Raw genomic sequence first — 22,381 nt, 5'->3', positions numbered from 1 at the left:
TCCAGGAGAAGGGATAGAACAGGAAGTCCAGCAGCCAGTGTCAGAGCCTGGAGCAGCTCCTCTCCTTCCTGGGGTTGAGTTCCTTGGTTTTCTTGTTTCGCCTGTGCTACCCCACTGCGGTTCTTCTACCACACTGGGTTTAGCATGAATCAGGAGTTGATGCAGGTACCCTGTCAACCCCATTTCATTCCAGCAGTTCTTCAGCAGGGTCATCCAAATAGACTAGAATTTTAATTGAACAACAGTAGTTCTGTGGGTCTAACAATGAAATAATATTAAGCAGTCAGGATATTATATTACTAAATAGTCACTCACTTTTGTTAATTATTGTGATCTGCATCATAGTCTTACAGAGGACTTTCATGCATCTTTAGGAGATAGAGCAGGTATGATTACCTAAATGTTTAGATGAGAAATAGAGGTCCAAAGAAGTGGTGCAAAGCGGAAACTACACCTCTATACTTACTCTTGAGAAAGTGGGGAAAAAATGAGGTTTTTAAAATTACAGACTTAAAACCTAGCCCAATTGAATATTATTCTAACAGATGATCAGATTCACAATTAGAAACAAATATTTGAGCTATTACTGTTTTTCATTTGCTTGTTTGTTCTTTATTTTTGAGACAGTCTCACTCTGTCACCCAGGCTGGAGTGCAATGGCGTGATCTCAGCTCACTGCCACCTCCGCCTCCTGGGTTCAAGCAATTCTCCCGCCTCAGCCTCCCGAGTAGCTGGGATCACAGGTATCTGCCACCATGCCCAGCTAGTTTTTATATTTTTAGTAGAGACTGGGTTTCACCATGTCAGACAGGCTGGACTCAAAACTCCTGACCTCAAATGATTCACCCGCCTCGGCCTCCCAAAGTGCTGGGATTACAGCCATGAGCCACTGCGCCCACCCAGTGACTGTTTTTTATAGTGACTCATTGACCAAATAATTTTTAATTGATTTTAACTTTTTACCCTTTTAGCTAAGTTCGTTAATCACAAAATGACAAATTATGAAGCAGGCTCTTTTAGCAGTAAATTACAATTAATCAATGTTCCCTGTGGCAAAAATAACCTTACTTTAATTTATAACTCAGTTAAACTAAAAATGTTAAGCCTTATCTGATCAATCATCTTTATGAAAAGTCAACTCTTGAAATTGTATGTCCTGAATTTGGTTTTTTACTTCTGAAGATTTAAAACAACATCAATGACCTCTATGGCAAATGTTTTCTTTACATTTCAGGGATTTTCCTATATTTAAATTGCTCCTTAATTTACTAACTTCTGATTCTTTTTTGCAATTACCTTTGTTACTCAGATTCTCAGTTTCTATGAGACAATTTTTAGATGCTGCAAATAAAAAAACAAAGGAGGAAATTTGGTCATCTTGATTTTATATCAGAAGTGATTTTCCCTTTCCCTGTTAGCCAAACAAACAAATAAACAAAAAAACAAAACTCTAATCAACATCATTTCTTTCTTTTACAGCCAAGGACAGAGAAAAACATCCAGATTTGGGAACACAATAACAGATATGATTGTCCCCACTTCTACTGCCAAAATTTTAAAACTGTTAACTCCTCCTCATCAGCTTACCTGACTACTTCCAAGCAAAAGAGATAAGGAACTATTACTAATTGGTGATACTAGATCAATGAAGGTAGGTCATGGCCAAAATTGTACTTATGGAGATGGAAGAGCTTTGTTGTTTTTATTAGGCATCCACTGCATCAGAAATTTCTTTGGCACTTAGCACATTTGCCTATCGTCTTCCTAAGGTGATCATTTTGAATTGGGTTCTTTAAAAGACATGAGTGGCTGGCTTCGGTGGCTCACACCTATAATCTCACCACTTTCGGAAGCCACGGAAGCCAAAGTGGGTGGATTGCTTGAGCCCAGGAGTTTGAAACAAGCCTGGGCAACATGGTAAAACTCCCTCTCTACAAAAAATAACAAAAATTAACCTGACATGTCGGTGCATACCTGGCGTTCCAGCTGCTAAGAAGGCTGAGGTGGACTCACTTGAGTCCAGGAGGTGGAGGCTGAAGTGAATCATGATCATACCACTGCACTCCAGCCTGAGCAACAGAGCAAGACTCTGTCTCAAAACAAACAAACAAAAAAAACGCCAAAAAATAACCCCAAAGACACGAGTGTTCAGACACTCAGTTGCAGACATTAAAACAGAGCATAGACACGTGTGCTGTTTTGGGTATAAAGGAAAGACTCTGGAATCAGGAATGAGAAGCGGCACATCCTGCTCTGTCACTCTAGCTCTCTATGCCTCAGATTGCTATCCTGTAATAAGTGGGCATTTGGGTTACATGATTTCTAAACTCTAATGGCACTCATAATCTATTCTATACCAATCACCTATGCTAATTTACTAATTATATATACACTATGTAGTATGGTTGTATACTAAGTCTGTTATACAATCTGCTAAAAATTCATAAAAATATCTATCCCTTTGCATTTTCCACAAAAGGGCTTGACCATTTTTCCTGAAATTATTTTTAGTTTTCTGCTCTATAGAGATAAGAAAAGTTATTCCTTTAATAGAAACTTCTATTCAAAGCAGAAAATATGAGCAGATCTTATTTATAGCCCCTAGGCCCCATTCTTAACAAAGAATTTACCTCAGTATGAAGTAAAGCACAGAATAAACTTTGTTTATTTCTACCGACTCTTCTATGCTGTCTAAAAGCATTTCTGTAACTTTTACCAAAGGACTGGATAAACACAAAACAAACCCTTTATCTGGTAGGATTGGGCCTGGGGAAGGGAGAATACTGATGTCCTAAGAAGGCATCCAAGATCACATCCTGTATTTGTTGTTAAGGTTTTTTTCTGGAGCGCAATGGTGTGATCTCAGCTCACTGCAACTTCTGCCTCCCGGGTTCCAGCAATTCTCCTGCCTCAGCCTCCCAAGTAGCTGGGATTACAGGCACCCACCACCACGTCCAGCTACTTTCTGTGTTTTCAGTAGAGACAGGGTTTCACTATGTTGGCCAGGCTGGTCTTGAACTCCTGACCTCAGGTGATCTGCCTGCCTCGGCCTCCCAAAGTGCTGGGATTACAGGCGTGAGCCACCGCATCTGACCTGTTAGCATTGTTTTTAAACTCATTGTTGTTATTTGCTGCTAACAAAAATGAAAGTTACATCTTCTCTTTATTACAACTCAGATGATCTTTATCATCAGTCCTGGACACTTCCCCTTCCGTTGTATCTTCCTTCAAAGCAGTGGGTGGGGAGGGAGGAAGAAGAAGGAGGAAGAGGAGGAGGAGGAGTAGGGGGAGGAGGGGGAGGGAAGGGTGAAAGAGAGAAAGAAGGAGAGAAGCAGAGTCTCCTGAGGTCTGGGGCCCCTGAGCAGAGAGTCCTCCTCTGGCCTAGGTGCCTGGGGGTATTGGTGCTATAGGCACTAACTATACAGCAATGAACAAACCAGACACAAAATCCTGCTTTTCTGGAGCGCATGTTTTCAGTCCTTAACAGCAATAAGTAAGTCAGAGTATAGATTTGGGTAAATTTTGTTCTCAATATTGTTCTGTGATACATTTTCTTAGTAGTAACTATTTAATTTTTTCCCCCTTATCTAAAAATAAACACGATGTTAGTGACTCAACAGAACCAAAAAAATTGTTGTCAATTTTTAAATTTAATAAACGAGATATTTGTTGTGATGTGATTTTTTTACATGAGAGTTAATTTAGTTATGAGTTTCTACTAATAAAAGCTGGAATTGTTCTATATTTGAATTCGGGTATCTTTTGGAAATTCAATATTAAATCTTAATAGTACGTGCTGTTCAATCCCTGTAATACTTTCTGATTGTCTTAAATGAACTGCAATTTTTCTTCTTTAAAAGTGGTCAGACATATTGTGTTCTTTAAGATTATAAATTAGGCCAGGTGCGGTGGCTCACGCCTATAATCCCAGCACTTTGGGAGGCCGAGATGGATGGACCACGAGGTCAGGAGTTCGAGACCAACCTGGCCAAAATGGTGAAGCCCCGTCTCTACTAAAAATACAAAAATTAGCTGGGTGTGGTGGTGTGCGCCTACAGTCCTAGCTGCTTGGGAGACTGAGGAAGGACAATCACTTGAACCTGGGAGGCGGAGGTTACAGTGAGCTGAGATTGCTCCACTACACTCCAGCCTAGGCGACAGAGCAAACTCTGCCTCAAAAAAAAAAAAAAAAAAAAAAAAAGATGATAGAGTAAAAGGCCAGTAACTGGCAGCCACATGTTATGCAAACATTCTTCCCTCTATAAATACTATGTGAATGTTATTTTTACTTTCAGAAATCACTAAACCTTAGCCATGGTCACTTCCTCTTTTCCAACCTTTGTGGCAGTTTTTGCCCTAATAACCCTGCAGGTTGGTACTGAGGACAGTTTTATAGCTGCAGTGTATGAACATGCTGTCATTTTGCCAAATAGAACAAAAACACCTGTTTCTCAGGAGGATGCCTTGAATCTCATGAACAAGAATATAGACATTCTTGAGAGAGCGATCAAGCAGGCAGCCGCGCAGGTATTCTCTTATTTCTGCTAATCATAATGTATGCGAGGGGCACGGGAACTGGTGGAAGATGAGAGGGTTGAATTGTCCGTGTTGTACATGGAAAAATCATTTTTATTTCACTTGTTGTGAACAGGGTGCTCGAATCATTGTGACTCCAGAAGATGCACTTTATGGATGGGAATTTACCAGGGAAACTATTTTCCCTTATCTGGAGGATATCCCAGACCCTCAGGTGAACTGGATTCCTTGTCAAGACTCCCACAGGTATTTTAACTATCTTAGTCTTTTGTGCAAAAGTAACTCTCTAAAACGTGGATGTTCACAAAGCAAAATGATTGCTCTTGAATTATCCTATATGTGTGGTATATGTTATGGTTATATTTATCTCAATATTTGTCAGATTTTAAAAACTTAGATACTATTTAATAATCGTTTGTGATTAAAAATCTTTATTAAATTTTGAGAAAATATATAAATAGGATATTACTGCAAGAAAAACTAAGGGAAGAGGATCTCATAGATACAAGTAGCAACTTAATTTCTGAAGTAGACAGTGGATTGTGTTAGGAATACATTCCAAGGCCTCTGCTGAGGGGACACCCTTTCAGTGTCATAGAGTCTCTCCATCCCAGAGTTGCTTCCTAGGCAGAAAGATTTCACCATGTATTTTCAAGTGAATCATAAGATCTTATGCTTTGAAACTGTGTTTTCCTAGGCTCACAAAGCTAATTTTCCTGGGAAACGGTTATCTAGAAACCTTCTAATATATATTAAAAATCTAAGTCCTACTGTCATCCTGGAGATGTCAACCTGGCAGTTGCACAGACAAGTCTGGCATGAAAAGACAAAATTATATCTGGAGATAGAAGATCAGACGTCAGCATATAGATGGTTTCAAACACCGTGATGAGTTCCCCTGTGGAAGTGAGTTAGCGAAGAGTATAGGTATGAGGCTTGAGCCTTAGGAAATTCCAGTGTTTAGATTCAGGAGAAAAGGAGGAACCAGCAGAAGAGTCGAAGAAGGGCAACCAATAAATAGGAAAATGAGAGGGTGGGTCCATTAAAGTGAGGTGTTTCCGCGAGGAGGTGTAATTAACTGTGCCAACTGCTGTTGAAAAGTCAAGATGAGGTCAGGTAAAATGTGGGGGTCACTGCTGGCATTAGTAACAGTTTGGGTGATAGAGATAAAAGTTGGAGTGCTCTAAAAGAGAATGGGAGAGGAGGAACTGGCAACGGCAAGAGGGACTGATCTTTTGAGGAGTTTTGCTTTAAGGGAGAGCTGAGGATTAAAGCAATATTTGGAAGGGCATGTTTGGAATGGTCAAAAGAGGTTTTAATTTTATTTTTTAAAGATGGGAGGTACTAGAGGATATTTCATGCTGATGGGATGTTTCAGTAGCGAGGAGACCCTTGATGAGGCAGGAGACTGAGTAATAAATTTCTGGAGCGACAGATATGGTGTGGGAAGTATTCATCAAGTGTAAGTCATCATCTGTGGCTTTTAAAGTAGGATATTTTTATGTGTAGTTTTTGTATTGACTTAAGTTCCACTTAAGTGGTTACAGTTGCTATTGTCTCTGTATGAAGTGACTAAAATATTTTTTAAAAATTGAAATGTCTTAATTATAATTTGATTTAGATTTGGTCACACACCAGTGCAAGCAAGACTCAGCTGCTTGGCCAAGATCAACTCTATCTATGTCTTGGCAAATTTGGGGGACAAAAAGCCATGTAATTCCCGTCACTCCACATGTCCTCCCAATGGCTACTTTCAATACAATACCAATGTGGTGTATAATCCAGAAGGAAAACTCGTGGCACGTTACCATAAGGTAAGAGAGAGGGGCGGATGTGTGAAACGGAGCATGTCATGAATGGTCAATGCTGGGTTTAGGAGTTTGACTTTCATTCCCTGTATGATACAATATTACTAAAGGGTTTTTGTTTTGTTTGTTTTGTTTTAGAAAGTGGGCAATAAAGAAAATTACACTTTGGGCCAGGCGTGGTGGCTTATGCCTGTAAGCCCACCACTTTGGGAGGCTTGAGGTAGATGGATCTCTTGAGGCCAGGAATTTGAGACCAGCCTGGTCAACATAGTGAAACCCCGTTTCTACTAAAAAATACAAAAATTGGCTGGGCATGATGGCACATGCCTATAGTCCCAGTTATGTGGGAAGCTAAAGCAGGAAACTTGCTTGAACCCAGGAGGCAGAGGCTGCAGTGAGCCGAGATTGTATCACTGTACTCCAGCCTGGGTGACAGAGGGAGATTTTCAAAAAAAAAAAGAAAAAAGAAAATGACACTTTGGAAAAAACTACTCTGGAAAATCATGTAGACAGAGAGCTGTTAAAAAAAAAAAAAAGTGTCGGCCGGGCGCGGTGGCTCAAGCCTGTAATCCTAGCACTTTGGGAGGCCGAGATGGGTGGATCACGAGGTCACGAGATCGAGACCATGCTGGCTAACACGGTGAAACCCCGTCTCTACTAAAAAATACGAAAAATTAGCCTGGCGAGGTGGCGGGCGCCTGTAGTCCCAGCTACTTGGGAGGCTGAGGCAGGAGAATGGCGTGAACCCAGGAGGCGGAGCTTGCAGTGAGCTGAGATCTGGCCACTGCACTCCAGCCTGGGCGACAGAGCGAGACTCCTTTTAAAAAAAAAAAAAAAAAAAAAAAAAAAGTGTCATAATGGTCCAGGATTGAGATAAACTTTTTGCACATATAAAACAAATAATTTTAATATAAAACAAATACTAAGGTGACTATAATCTGGGCACTATTTCAATAATTTTATTTTTTTTTTAAGAGACAGGGTCTCACTGTTGCTCAGGCTGGAGTGCAGTGGAGCCATCACGGCTCACTGTTAACCTCAAACTCCTGGGCTCTAGCGATCCTCCTGCCTCAGTCTCCCAAGTAGCTGAGATTAAAGGCATGTGCTGAGATAAAGACATTGCCCAGGCTGTCCTTGAACTCCTCACCTCAAGCAGTCCTGCCACCTTGGCCTCCCAAAATGCTGAGATTAGAGGCATAAACCACCGAGCACAACCATAATCTAAATACTATTTAATATTGAAATGGTATAAAGATGTTTCAAAATTGTATGACTCAACTTCATATAAGTTAATTTGCTATCAAATCATAAAATACCGTATTTTCTACACCAGCTAATTTAATTACCATTTAATAGATTTAAGCTCAAACCATAAATGTTTACTTTAAACTCTGAATTGAAAAAAAGAATCAAATAACCTTTAAGTCATAATTTGATACTAAACTAGGTAGGGAGAGAAGGCTGGCCTTTTGAATGGATATGTGTGATGTACAGGCAGTGTGAATGTCCCTTCTCCACTCCCAAATGTTTTCTAAGCATCTTAAATTGTAGCCTCAGAATCTTTGGAGTGGAGAAATTATCTCCTGGCAGTCTCAGTTAAAATATAAATATTAATTAAGAGGAGCGATGTTAAACCAATGGTTTTCAAATTATTTTGATCATGGACCCCCACTGGAAAAAACTGTTAACATAAGTCCTCAATATATGTATTCTTGTGTGTGTATTTATAAAGCACAACAATTTCAAAATGCTTTCTTCATCATTTTGTGGATTTTGACAACTTCTTTTCATATATATCACTGCACTTCACTTTCTTCTTAAAATGTGTCTCATAGTAAAAATAGAAATGTCACTACTTCCATTTTCTTGCTTGGGAGATTGTTTGCATTGTTTGTATTATCTTTCAATGCAGTTTCTTTGCAGTAATCATTTGAAGCTATTCTTCCATTCTGTAACGTGCAGGATGGCACAGTGCACTGAATGTGGACAAACTAGCAAGGAACCTGCAGTCACCTGTCTAAGTTGAGAGGCTCTCACTCTTCCATGAGGATACCTCAGGGACCGTTTGTAACCTATGACCTCTGACATATGTGAATCTAATGAGAATATCTTTTTCAATCAATTCTTTTTTTTTTTTTTTTTTTTGAGGCAGAGTCCGGCTCTGTCACTCGGGCTGGAGTGCGGGGCACAATCTCAGCTCACTGCAGCCTCTGACTCCCAGATTCAACCAATTCTCCTGCCTCAGCCTCCTGAGTAGCTGGGATTACAGGTGCACACCACCACACCCGGCTAAGTTTTGGATTTTTTAGTAGAGACGGGGTTTCACCATGTTGGCCAGGCTGATCTTGAGCTCCTGGCCTCAAGTGATCTGCCTGCCTTGGCCTCCCAAAGTGCTGGGATTACAGGCATGAGCCACCTCGCCTGGCCTGTCAATTCTTAAAATAATAGTAAAGTTCAATTTCTTTTCTATTTTTTAGATATAAAATAAATTTAGAGAGGTTTTAATAGTCTCTTTCTGAACCCTCAGCATTTCCTAGATTGCAGACCATTTTATTAACTGTTGACCCCAATTATTATATTAGACTAAATTTTTTTTTAGTTTACCTGGAAGGAATCAGGGGAATTAAATACATTTCTTTTCTATGGTAATTTTGAAAGGTGGGTAAGAGTCACTGAGATTAGTTTGGATGGGACACTAAAGAGAGAGATGGCATCTTTAACCTGACTCATAGATATTTATTATGCATCTATTAATATTACATTTCTAGGTACCAAGGATTCAAAGAAGAATAATGCATGTTTTTTAACCTTTAAGAAGCTTATAGGGCCGGCATGGTGGCTCATGCCTGTAATCCCAGCACTTTAGGAGGCCCAGGTGGGCAGATCATGAGGTCAGGAGATCAAGATCATCCTGGCTGACACGGTGAAACCCCATCTCCATTAAAAATACAAAAAAATTAACTGGGCATGGTGGCATATGCCTGTAACCCCAGCTACTCGGGAGGCTGATGCAGGAGAATCGTTTGAACCCAGGAGATGGAGGTTGCAGTGAGCCGAAATCATGCCACAGTACTCCATCCTGGGTGATAGAGCGAAACTCCATCTCAGAAAAACAAAACAAAATAACATAAAACAAAAAGAAGCTTATATACTTTGGAGTTTATGGGGCGGTATTTTGCTCTTAACTGAGAGAGACGGACAGAGAGAGAAAGGAGAGAGAGGAGATGAGAGAGATGCTATAGACATATGTTACATATTCCTCCACAATTTTCCTTAGAAATTTCCTTCCAATTGCCAGATTTATCCACTTCCTAGGAGATTCCCTGCAGTTGACCATAGCCAAATTTATTACCAACTTGGAGGGTTTTTATGAGTCATCTCTTCAACAAACAAGGCTTTACTAGTTTTCTCCTATCCATTTGTTGTAGTACCACCTGTACTCTGAGCCTCAGTTTGATGTCCCTGAAAAGCCGGAGTTGGTGACTTTCAACACCACATTTGGAAGGTTTGGCATTTTCACGTGCTTTGATATACTCTTCTATGATCCCGCTGTTACCCTGGTGAAAGATTTCCATGTGGACACCATACTGTTTCCCACAGCCTGGATGAATGTTTTGCCCCTTTTGACAGCTATTGAATTCCATTCAGCTTGGGCAATGGGAATGGGAGTTAATCTTCTTGCGGCCAATATACATCGTGTCAGCCTAAATATGACAGGTAATTCATAGGTTTCATCTTCTATTTTTAAGTGCAGAGAAATGAATGCCTCAGATATGACCTGTATTAATTTTTTGCTTCTTTGTCTGAACTCCTTACTGTGTTTGTCATCGTTTCACAATAGAAAAAAAAAGCTAGCAGTTGATTATAACCTACGGTTATACTAAGACCTTTATGTGTATTATTCATTTAATTATTATAATAATTACATGAGATAGTTAGTGTCATCCCAATTTTGCAGATGAGAAAATTGAGATACAGAGAGTGCAAGTAATTTGCCAAACGCTACCCAGCTTCTACTTTCCTCAGTGGCCATGGAAGCCTCTGCATCTTTCCCTTTGCCTCCTCATGGGGCTGCATGGCATATCCTCATGACATGGCTGCTGTCTTCCCCTAGAGCAATTAAAGAGAGGGGACAAGAGAGAAAAGGGAGGAAGCCACATTGCTGTTTATGACTAGTTACCCACCATCACTTCTGCCATGTTCTGTTCAATGGAAGTGAGTCACTAAGTCCAGCCCACATTCAAGGGGAAAGGAATTAGATCCTCCCACCAGAAAGAAGAGTGTTAAGGAATTTTTGGATATATTTGAAAACCACCACAAGGAGGAACAGGAGAGAATTTTTATTCCCTTTCCCCACCTTTCAGGAACTCCTGACTACAAAGATTTTTGTAGTTGGTTTAATTTTCCATAATGCTAATAAATAATGCGATTATATTTAAGGTTTAATTGAGATGAGACCAAGGAATGTTTGTTTTAATCTCTTCCAATAGAGAACAGAAGTAGTTAGGTGTTCAGTGTGATTAGAAGTACGCATGCTCTCTCATTGTGACTAATATGGTGGCGTGACCACATGCTCAGTTCTGATGGGGAAATTGGCAGTGTTGGTTTTTTTGTGTGTGTTGTTTTTAGAAGACCTGTCTTTCATTCACAGGAAGTGGTATTTACACACCAAACGGTTCCAAAGTGTATCATTATGACATGAAGACAGAGTCGGGAAAACTCCTCCTTTCGGAGGTGGATTCACACCCCCTATCCTCGCTTGCCCCCCCAACAGCTGTGAATTGGAGTGCCTATGCCACCACCATCAAACCATTTCCAGTACAGAAAAGCACTTTTAGGGGATTTATTTCCCGGGACGGGTTCAACTTCACAGAACTTTTTGAAAATGCAGGAAATCTTACAGTCTGTCAAAAGGAGCTTTGCTGTCATTTAAGCTACAGAATGTTACAAAAAGAAGAGAATGAAGTGTACGTTCTAGGAGCTTTCACAGGATTGCATGGCCGAAGGAGAAGAGAGTACTGGCAGGTAATCTCAGTTCAAATGAAAGGGAGTTCAAGTGAAAGGTAAATTCCAGGTCAACTTTTTATATTTGTTCCAGAAAACCAGGTGCTTTTCCTTGGCTTGACTCCATGCATTGATGACAACACACACACACACACACACACACACACAGGTGCATTTATACACATACATACACTAGGATAAAATATTTGCAATGGGAATTAAGTATAATCTTATTGCTTGCTTTTAGCATATTTAAAAAATTATTAACCAAACCTTGATGACTTTCTATTTGACAAATAAACCAGCCTATTGTGGTGAACATGAGGAAGACTTCCTTAACTGGGCTTGCCAACATATCTAAATTATGAACAGTTTTATTTTCACTTGCAAAACTAACAGCAAATAGGGATACTACTTTTATCTTAGTTTCTCTTCTAATCAGATATCCTAGTTTTTATACAGCTTTCTTTCTTTCTTTCTTTCTTTTTTTTTTGAGACAGAGTCTCACTCTGTCACCACGCTGGAGTGTAGTAGCATGATCTCGGCTTACTGCAACCTCTGCCTTCCAGGTTCAAGCGATTCTCTTGCCTCAGCCTCCTGAGTAGCTGGGACTATAGGCATATGCCACCATACCTGGATCTATTTTTAGTAGAGACGGGGTTTCACCATGTTGGCCAGGCTGGTCTCGAACTCCTCACCTCTGGTGATCCGACTGCCTTGGCCTCCCAAAGTGCTGGGATAACATGTGTGAACCACCACATCTGGCCTTGTATTGCTTTCAAATGACAAATTTTAAAGATGAAAACGTTTTATAGAATGTTGGCTCTGAATTTGTATTTTCCTATTATACTCCGTGCCCACTGCCTTCTTCTAAAGAAAAGGATTAAAAAGAGAGGTGAGATTCAGGGGTGGAAAAAATTTAATATCCTTTCAGCTTCAGTACTATTGTTGCCCAAAGACCTCCACTTCATTGAGCTCAGTGCCATCATCTGACATACCAAATTAATAGTTTAATTCTAAACTGACTTCTTTCTCTTAATCCACTTGTTATCTAGGAAGTAGGTTGATTCTCAAATCACTTGCCATTTTTAATAAAGTAGTTAATTATAAGAAACATGATCCAAATCCCTTTTCAGAGAAAGATAATGTTTGCTTTGCGTGGTTAAAAACTAAGGTAACATTTCTGGTACAAGTAACTTCAATGTAAGGCATTGTGTTTTATCTGCGTTTGTTCCACATAGGTTTGCACAATGCTGAAGTGCAAAACTACTAATTTGACAACTTGTGGACAGCCAGTAGAAACTGCTTCTACAAGATTTGAAATGTTCTCCCTCAGTGGCACATTTGGAACAAAGTATGTTTTTCCTGAAGTGCTACTTACCGAAATTCATCTGTCACCTGGAAAATTTGAAGTAAGAGGACTTTTATAAGAGTATTTTCATTTTATATGTTCTCTGAAGTCAAGTAAAACAAGCTATAGCCACTCTGCTGGTTAACTTCTGCTGTGTAACAAATTTCCTCAAAACCATTTCTTTAGCCCTGATTCTGTGGGTTGGCAATTTGAACTTGGTGTAGCTAGGCTGTTTTTCTGGTCTGAGATAGGCTCAGTTGATGCTGGCTGGGCTCGTTATGTCTGCCATTGGCTAGTGGGCTAGTGGGTTGACTAGCACTGATCAGTTTGTGATTACCTTGTCTTGGACAGCTGGGATTATTAAGGCCATCTCTCCCTGTGGTCTCTCATCTTTCAGCAAACCTGAGCTTGTTCACATGTTAGCTTAATGAGTCCAGAAGCATCAAGAGAAAAAAACCACAATGGGCAAGTTCTTTGCAAGTCTCTGCTTGCACCGTGTTTGCAAATGTTGCATCAATGCAGGAAGTTACATGAGCAAAGTTGATTCAAGCGGTAGGGAAATAAAGGACTCAGACCTCTCAATGGGAAGAGCTATAAAATCACGTGGCGAAAGGACATGGGTCAAGGAGGGGAAAATATTGTGATCATTTTTTTCAATTTATAACAACTAATTATAAAATGATGACACTTCATTGGAAGAACATAATAAAGAACATACCTAGAACTGTGAGTTTGAGATACCATTCACTGAAGAATGTTTATTTATAGATTTTTAATTTCCTTTTGTTACATGTGAAGACAAACAGAAAATCAAATATTTATTTCACATTTTTATTTTGAAACAGGGTCTTCCTCTGTCACTCAGGTTAGACTGCAGTGGCATGATCATAGCTCACTGAAGCCTCAAACTCCTGGGCTCAAGCAGTCCTCCTGCCTCAGCCTCCTGAGTAGCTAAGACTTAAAGGCATGCACCACTGCATCCAGCATTTGTTCCCAACTTATAGTGACTGTAGCTAATTAATTCACAAATTAAGCTGGCTTCAAATAAGAATTATGACTCTGCAGACTTATATCTGTTAATGTACAACACTTGCACACACTCACATACATGCATATATACACAAACTCCAGTGGTTCAAATATTAATGTTTTCTCTGAATTGTGGTAAACAGTGGCTGGGTTTCAGTAACTAGGGTGAAATCATTGCATGGTCTATAAAATAGGGTCCAAGTTAATTCCATCAAGGCATCAAGTAACGAAGTCTTTAAAATTGCAGATTGCTTATGGTCATGTATCTGTATCTGCTGTGTTATCAGAGTGGAATATATCATACTTACAAAAATACTTAATTCTGTGAAACCAACAATTTAACATATGGTATAGCCTTAAGGCTGTAAAATCCAAAGACCAGGAATCCTTTGCTGCCATAGAACCTGTTTAGGTAGAATCTCATGAGGAAATTGAGGCTGGAATAAAAGCTAAAGTACCAACTACAGAAAATCATGATTAGATCTACAGCAAGGAGTCTTGGGCTAAAATCCAGTAGCTAAAAGGTGGCTGGACTGACATAAACGTCTACCTGAGGTCACTTAAAGGAAATGAGAGAGGGAAATCAGGGTCACCAAGGTAAACTTAGGAGGACATAGGGTCTAGCAATATTGATGCATTATATCCTGTAAGCCTGAACATGTAAACTGAGCACACAATCTAATTTTCTGGTACTACTTTGACACTTTTTCCATGTCTTGTACTCACAGAACTCTTTCTCTTCGAGGAATTGTCCCAAAGTAGGACTGAACATTCACCTGATGAAACTACTTCATCCATGGGAGAAGGACAAAAAATGCTAGAGTTTTCCAAACTAGGTTTTAAAGATCCAAAGCCAGAAATATGATTTCACTCTTACTCTGAACCACATAAGTGTTTGAAGGTGGATGGTGATAGTGCATGAGGAGTTGGAGAACGTAAATAATGTATTCCATAGCTACTTCCTTTCTTTTGAAAATTTCATCCCAAATGGCTTCAGGAAGTTAAGAAGAGTTAGAGAATGATACAAGAGAATACACATTTAAGTGCTTAACTCCATAGTATTTGTACATCTCAACTCTTAAAAAAATGTAATTTTATTATTTTTAATTATTATTATTATTATTTGAGATGGAGTCTCGCTGTGTCGCCCAGGCTGGAGTGCAGTGGTGCATTCTTGGCTCACTGCAGCCTCTGCCTCCCGGGTTCAAGCGATTCTCCTGCCTCAGTCTCATAAGTAGCTGGGACTACAGGTGCATGCCACCACGCCCAGCTAATTTTTGTATTTTTAGTGGAGATGGGATTTCACCACATTGGCCAGGCTGGTCTCAAACTCCTTACCTCGAGTGATCTGCCACCTCAACCTCCCAAAGTTCTGGAATTACAGGCATGCCCAGCCTTGTTTTTAGTTTTTTGGGTACACAGTAGGTGTATATATTTATGTGTTACAGGAGATATTTTGATACAGACATGCAATGTGTAATTATTACATCAGGGTAAGTGTGGTATCAGTAGGTCTCAACTTTTAATGATTCTGTGAACTTGTCATGTTGTATCCCATCTCTGGCTCTTTCTTGAATGGAAGAAAGGAGGGAACGGGGGCATAGAACCTACCATTTAAACTGGGCACCTATGATCATCATTTGGATCTCGTCTCACCTGCTCCAGCCCATTTGCAGAAGAAAGAAATGAGATATAGATTGTATTACACCAAAAAAGAGATGAAAGAGGCATGTGACAGCTGGCAGGGAGGGTCTTTGGAATTGCAGTCCCTTGGAGGGAGCATCATGGTGAGGGTGAGGCAAGTCTTTATTTTACAAGTGTAGATTCTCTGTGGCATGACTTTCACTGAAGTTCATCAGGTTCTAAGGAACAGATACTAATCAAACTTGCAAGATAGATAAGCGAGAACACCAACTTGTTATTTAAAAAAATAGGTTCCCTTAGCTGGGAACAACGAACTGTATGTCAAGGAGACTCTTCATTGGCAAATACCCTCGAAAGTACAAATGATAGATCCGTTTGTTTTGTGAGCGCAGAATTAAAACAAAAGGAGTTGGGCATTTTTGGAAAAGATTTCCAAGAAGCCACGGAAGCCTGAGGCAATGTGTTTCTTCTCTTTAGGGATGGTGATCTAAAGACCATGTAGGATTAAGGTGCCTACTTTTCTCAAAAAGAGCCAGAAAGTCCAATAACCCATTCTTGGGTTTTTTAGTGCTTCTTTTCTCTAGAGACCTTAAAGGGCATGGCCCTTCTGTGAATATGTTGTTTCTAAAGAGAGCAGTCATAATATTGAAGATGGCAAGTGTTTTACATCAGTTATGCTCACTATGGCTTCTTGAGTAGTTTCTCAGTTCTGTTGATGGATGCACACTCTGTCCGTAAATATTTACACATTATCTTAGAGGATCACTATGGCAGAGATTTCAACACACTTATTGCATATCCTCAACCCCCACCACCACTTTAGTTTTATGTAAAAAGGGTGGTGTTACTGACCATGCCCACAAATGTGGAAACATCTTGCTTTAGCACCTTAAGCAACTCTGGTGTATTATCAGAAGCACTGGCAGAGTCTGTTCTCTGTAACTAACTAGTTAGATAACCTTGGGAAAGTCACTTAACCCCTGAATTTCCTACTCATAGAAGAGAATATTTTCCTGACTGGTTTGGTGAGGATCAAATATGATAATGCATGTGACGGCACTTTGTGAACAGTAAAGCACAATCGTTATCTTCTAGGATATTTAGTCATTTTCTTCTTCCAGTTATAAAGCATCTATTTTCCCAATTTTCAATTTCTTCTCCACTCCAACCAATTTCCCAATTTTCAATTTCTTCTCCATTCCAACTCCATTTCTGCAACTAACAGGTTCATTTTCTTTTATTCTTTTCTGTTTATTGACTGTCTATTCATGTTTCCTTCTACTCTTGTTCAATTGCTTTGTACACATTCTTCTCTTACGAAGACTCCACTGTGGCTTCAGGCTAGATCTAGTCATTCATGCCTTTCACAGTCTGATCTCCACCTTCCTCTGACCATATTCCTTCTTCTCTTCTTCACTAATCTTCAGCTCTAGCTAGTGGTGTGATGTAACTTTTAACAATTCCTTCCCTGAGGTAGAAAACAAAAAGCCCTGATTTATGGAATTTGCCAATTTTCATTGTGTCAATATTCCCACCATGATCAACTTCAAGAATGGATCTGTTGGCAGAGCTTGATAACTCATGCCTGTAATCCCAGCACTTTGGGAGGCCGAGTTGGGAGGATCATTTGAGGCCAGGAGTTGGAGACCAACCTGGTTAACATGGTGAAGACCTGTCTCTACTAAAAATACAAAAATTAGCTGGACTTGGTGGCACGCCCCTGTAATCCCAGCTACCGGGGAGGCTGAGGCAGGAGAATCACTTGAACTCAGGAGGTGGAGCTTGCAGTGAGCCAAGATCGTGCCGCTGCACTCCAGCCTGGGTGACAGAGCAAGACTCCATCTCAAAAAAGCGGGGGAGGAGGGGAAAGTAGCTGTGTTTAAAAGCCAGCTGTCAAATTTCTTGAAACTTTAACAATCTGTTCTCATGAGCCTGTGCACCACTAGCTCTAGCACACCACCGGTTCTAACCAACCTAGAATGAGAACTCACATTGCCTTGACCTGTCACACACACTTCTGTCTCAGAATGAGCCTTTGCTGATTCAATGTCCACTCCCCACAATGTCTTCACCATACAGCCCTAGAAAGAGATTCCTAACTGCTTGGGTTTCTGGTAGCTTATGTCCCACTCTGTGAAATAGACCAGTTCAGTTTTTCCTTCTCAGACCTCCTAAGCACTTACCTGTTGTCTTCTCTGATAAACTGATAAACTGATTTCTCTCTTTATGTTTAGAATCCACTCCATTTCACCATTAGCTCTTAAACTTCTTGAGGGAAGGATGTGATGTATACCTCTCTGGTTCCTGATTGTCTTGCACATAATTGAACTCAATGAATTGCTGCTGCTGATTTTGACTTTCCATTAATGGTTACATTTGATTGTTGAAACTAAAATCTTGGGCCCTCTCGAATTGCTCTAGTCTTCATTATATAGTAAGTGGCTGTCCCCTGCCTGGTTTACTTGCTGCATCCTCCTCAATCAGGAATGACTTGACTATATATTATATCTAGGATGGTTTCAAAATGATTACTTTGCTTTTAACTTGTATGTTAAGAAAGCTGACTGTACTTTTCCCACCTTTTCTTTAGGTGCTGAAAGATGGGCGTTTGGTAAACAAGAATGGATCATCTGGGCCTATACTAACAGTATCCCTCTTTGGGAGGTGGTACACAAAGGACTCATTTTACAGCTCAAGTGGGACCAGCAATTCAGCAATAACTTACCTGCTAATATTCATATTACTAATGATCATAGCTTTGCAAAATATTGTATTGGTATAGGGCATGTCTATCATTCAGTTTCTGCATCATATACTTGGCTAAATGTGCTTATCAGCTTCCCAAGTTTACTAAGAAATTTTGAAGTGCTATTTCAGTAATATAGACCAGTGAGTTCTAAATATTTTTTCTCATCAATAATTGTTTTTTAAGTTTTATGATAATGTTGTCCATTTTTTTGGCTACTCTGAAATGTTGCAGTGTGGAACAATGGAAAGAGCCTGGGTGTTTGGGTCAGATAAATGAAGATCAGACCGCAGTTCCAGCCTCATTTGCTTGAGACTTTGTGTGGGTTTGTATGTATGGGAGGGTGAAGAGTGAGGAGTTTCAGGGCCATGGCAAACATAGCTGTGCCCTTGAAGAGAATAGTAATGATGGGAATTTAGAGGTTTATGACTGAATTCTGTTTGACATTAAAGACAATTTGAATTCACCTAGTTTTCTGTGCTAATGTTTATCAGGAGATTTACTTTCCAATCAAGAGGCAATGTTGACATTTATTTCTACAGTGAATGTAGCTTTGAGTGCTAGAAGAATTGACGGCTATTCCAAGTTCATATCAAAGGAGACCTGACCCAGGGCACTCATAGCCCCAACTGTCCTCCCTTAAGGCTATGGCATAATTTAGCAGGCAGAAATCTCATAACACAAAGACCATGACAGTTAAAAGTTACACTATTTTCAGTATTCGGTTGACTTTTTACAAAATACATATATTCCATGCTACTTGAAGTATAATAGTATATTTGTTATTGGTCATTTAATTCAGATACTCTTAAGATTAAATAAATGATTTTGAATTTTCAGATTTATTTTCTGATTTTTATGTCCCAAAGTATTTTTAAGTTCAATACTTTTACATTAAAAGATCACAATTGAAGCATTTATCTTTTGTTTTTACACATTGTCATAAACCCACATATGGATTTGATTTTAATATTCTACTAAAATACACTAGAAAATAAGATTCCTTTTATAATCTAGTGGTTACTATTAAGAGAAGGGATATGGAAGTTAAGCCACATTTTGTATTTAATTTTGAGAAGAGCATACATATTCCCTATGTTCAGCACTGGGACATCAAAGATGGTAGTTTTAAAGCTGTAATGAATGTGCATTTGTGTATATAGCCCAAATCGTATAATCATAAAAGTTTTATGTTCTTTTTTCTTTTCTTCTTTTTCTTTTCCTTTTTTTTGAGACAGAATCTCACTCTGTCACCCAGGCTGGAGTGCAATGGCGGGGGTTCAGCTCACTGCAAACTCCGCCTCCTGGGTTCAGGTGATTCTCCTGCCTCAGCCTCCCAAGTAGCTGGAATTACAGGCACCCATCACCATGCCTAGCTAATTTTTGTATTTTTAGTAGAGATGGGGTTTTGTCATGTTGGCTAGGCTGGTCTCGATCTTCTGACCTCAGGTGATCCACCCACCTTGGCCTCCTGATGTGCTGGGATGACAGGCATGAGCCACCACTCCTGGCTTTTTTTTCTTTTCATGAAGTATGGGACATTTAAGATTTGCCAAGTTTTGCTTGAGGAAGATAGATGTTGTGCAGTGGTTTTGCAGCATGTATTTTGGCTCTTGGGCAATGATGTTTCACTTGTAGAAGTTTAGATGTTGATTGAAAATCAACAGTTGACCTTAAACCAACTGGTTTGAGTAAGATACAAGCAAGGAGCTCCTTTCACAGAAAGGGGCAGTTCTGATCCAAGCTTGGAGCTGTCAGCTGTACCTCAGTTTGTTAAAAACAAAAACAAAAACAAAAAACAAAAGCACCAAGTGCCAAGGAAATTAAAGAGCACTTAATGCTCTACTGCAAAATTGCACATTTTAGCCCATCTCCGCAGTGGTTTCTCACATACATTTTATTTTATCAGACAACCCAAGCATAGTTTCATTTAGCCTTAATACTTCTTTGATAACTATCTTTCATCCCATTTTAAAATTTCATGTTAGTTCTTGAGTCCCTTGTGGTTCTGCAAATAATAAACAAAGCTCTTATTTTCTGCTATTTTCTTTCATTAGATTTTTTTCCTGAAATGTTCTCTTACAACTTCCTGGTTACAGCCTCCTGTATTACAAAGTCACAGGCTCAGCAGCCGCCTTCTCTCAGGGCTCACTACTTAGCCTTCTTTCATTCATTCAGGAAGCATTGATCACCTACTACATCCCAAGCACTAAGTACTGAGACAGTGGTCAATGCATTCTCTTTGTTCCCTTTGCCACTCTGTGACATTGCTCCCTTTGATATGATCTATTTCCATAATTTTTGTGATATGCTCACAACCTGCTTTGCAATTGCACTGCTCCTACTTCCTACTTTCTTTGCATTTTGACCTATCTTCATAGTGTCAGCTCATTGCTCTGTACAGGTGATTTCTGGCAGCATTCTTTCTGTTTTAGCCTCTTTCCCAAATTCTTTTTACATTTATAACTCCATTCTGACCATCATTCCAAGAGAGTCCATAGGTGATAATGTTCTAAAAGACATCTGAGACTGGATGCCTGCTTAGGTCAATATGGTTATTACACCCACACCCACACTCACACACTTACACTGAGCCACACACAGTTACTTCCAATGAAGGCATTCCTGAGAAGACATTTGGATAAAGAAACAGGGACAACTGTGAAGAGGATTTCTTGAGTATGCAAATAAAGTACTTGGAATGGGAAAGAAAACATGCCTGTAATCCTGATACTTTGGGAAACTGAGGCAGGAGGATTGCTTGAGCTCAGGAGTTCAAGACCAGCCTGAGCAACATGGTAAAACCCTGTCTGTACCAAAAATACAAAAAGCCAGCCAGGTGTGGTGGTGTGTGGCTGTGTTCTCAGCTACTTGGGAGGCTGAGGTGGGAGGATCACTTGAGCCTCTGAGGTCAAAACTGCAGTGAGCTGTGATCGCACCACTGCACTCCAGCCTGGACAAAAAAGCAAGATCTTGTGTCAAAAAAAAAAACAAAAAAACAAAAAAACAATTTCTTTGAGAATTTCTAGACCACGTGAAGCTAAGTCAAAGGAGAAAAATAACGAGAGTGAACTGACTAATTTCAATTTACCTGTCTTCAAGAATTCTGTGACATCTTATTTTGTTTCAATATGGATTGAACAACCCTGCTAAAAGCTTTGATCAGTTATGTTATAAACCTTTGCTTCCTTGTTACTTTGCATTTTGCATTTCAGAAGTGAATTAAAAAAATACTGCACATCTACAACCATCTGATCTTCGACAAACTGGACAAAAAGAAGCAATGGGGAAAGGATTCCCTATTTAATAAATGGTTCTGGGAAAACTGGCTAGCCACATGCAGACAATGGAAACTGGACCCTTTCCTTATACCTTATACAAAAATTAACTGAAGATGGATTGACAACTTAGATGTAAAACCCAAAACTATAAAAACCCTAGAAGAAAATCTAGACGATACCATTCAGAACATAGGCATGAACAAAGATTTCACGACAAAAACACCAAAAGCAATTGCAACAAAAGCAAAAATTGGCAAATGGAATCGAATTAAACTGAAGAGCTTCTTCACAGCAAAGAAGCTGTCATCAGAGTGAACAGACAAACCGTGGAATGGAAGAAAATTTTTGCAATCTAGCCTTCTGACAAAGGTTCAATATCCAGAATCTACAAGGAACTTAAACAAAAATTTTGCAATCAGACTGGGCGCGGTGGCTCATGCCTGTAATCCCAGCACTTGGGGAGGCCGAGGCAGGTGAATCACGAGGTCAGGAGATCGAGACCATCCTGGGTAACATAGTGAAACCCTGTTTCTACAAAAAAAAAAAAAAAAAAAAATTATCTGGGTGTGGTGGCGCACGCCTGTAATCCCAGTTACTCGAGAGGCTGAAGCAGGAGAATAGCTTGAACCCAGCAGGCGGAGGTGGCAGTGAGCTGAGATTGTGTCACTGTACTCCAGCCTGGCAACAAAGCTAGACTCCATCTCAAAAAAAAAAAAATTGTTTTTCAATCTATCCGTCTGACAAATGTCCAATATCTGGAATCTACAAGGAACATTTTATTCCACAAGAAAAAAAAAATGAACAAACCCATTAAAAAGTGGGCAAAGGGCATGAACAGACACTTCTTGAAAGAAGATATTTATGCAACTAACAATCATATAAAATAAAACTCATCCGGGCGTGGTGGCTCACACCTGTAATCCCAGCACTTTGGGAGGCTGAGGTGGGTGGATTACTTGAGGTCAGGAGTTCAAGACCAGCC

General features: G+C 39.7%; 1 protein-coding gene across 2 annotated transcripts; it reads left to right on the top strand.

The window, feature by feature from the left end:
- Nucleotides 1-67: 67 nt before the first annotated feature.
- On the top strand, nt 68-18,588 carry LOC105465630 (vanin 2). Of its 2 annotated transcripts, XM_011714162.3 has the most exons (8): nt 68-165; nt 1,480-1,651; nt 4,652-4,782; nt 6,158-6,350; nt 9,773-10,061; nt 10,996-11,369; nt 12,590-12,760; nt 17,963-18,588. In XM_011714162.3, the coding sequence occupies exons 2-8, from the start codon at nt 1,646-1,648 to the stop codon at nt 18,152-18,154; spliced, it is 1,356 nt and encodes a 451-aa protein (XP_011712464.2). In that variant the 5' UTR covers nt 68-165; nt 1,480-1,645; the 3' UTR covers nt 18,155-18,588. The 2 variants fall into 2 exon arrangements, with proteins under 2 accessions (XP_011712464.2, XP_011712463.2); XM_011714161.2 differs by lacking the exons at nt 68-165; nt 1,480-1,651 and adding an exon at nt 4,285-4,527.
- Nucleotides 18,589-22,381: the final 3,793 nt, after the last annotated feature.

Source organism: Macaca nemestrina, chromosome 5 (genome assembly GCF_043159975.1).
Source record: "Macaca nemestrina isolate mMacNem1 chromosome 5, mMacNem.hap1, whole genome shotgun sequence".
NCBI classification, from domain to species: Eukaryota; Metazoa; Chordata; class Mammalia; order Primates; family Cercopithecidae; genus Macaca; species Macaca nemestrina.
Note: the sequence above shows the minus strand (reverse complement) of the source record. Positions and strands in the feature narration are given on the sequence as shown.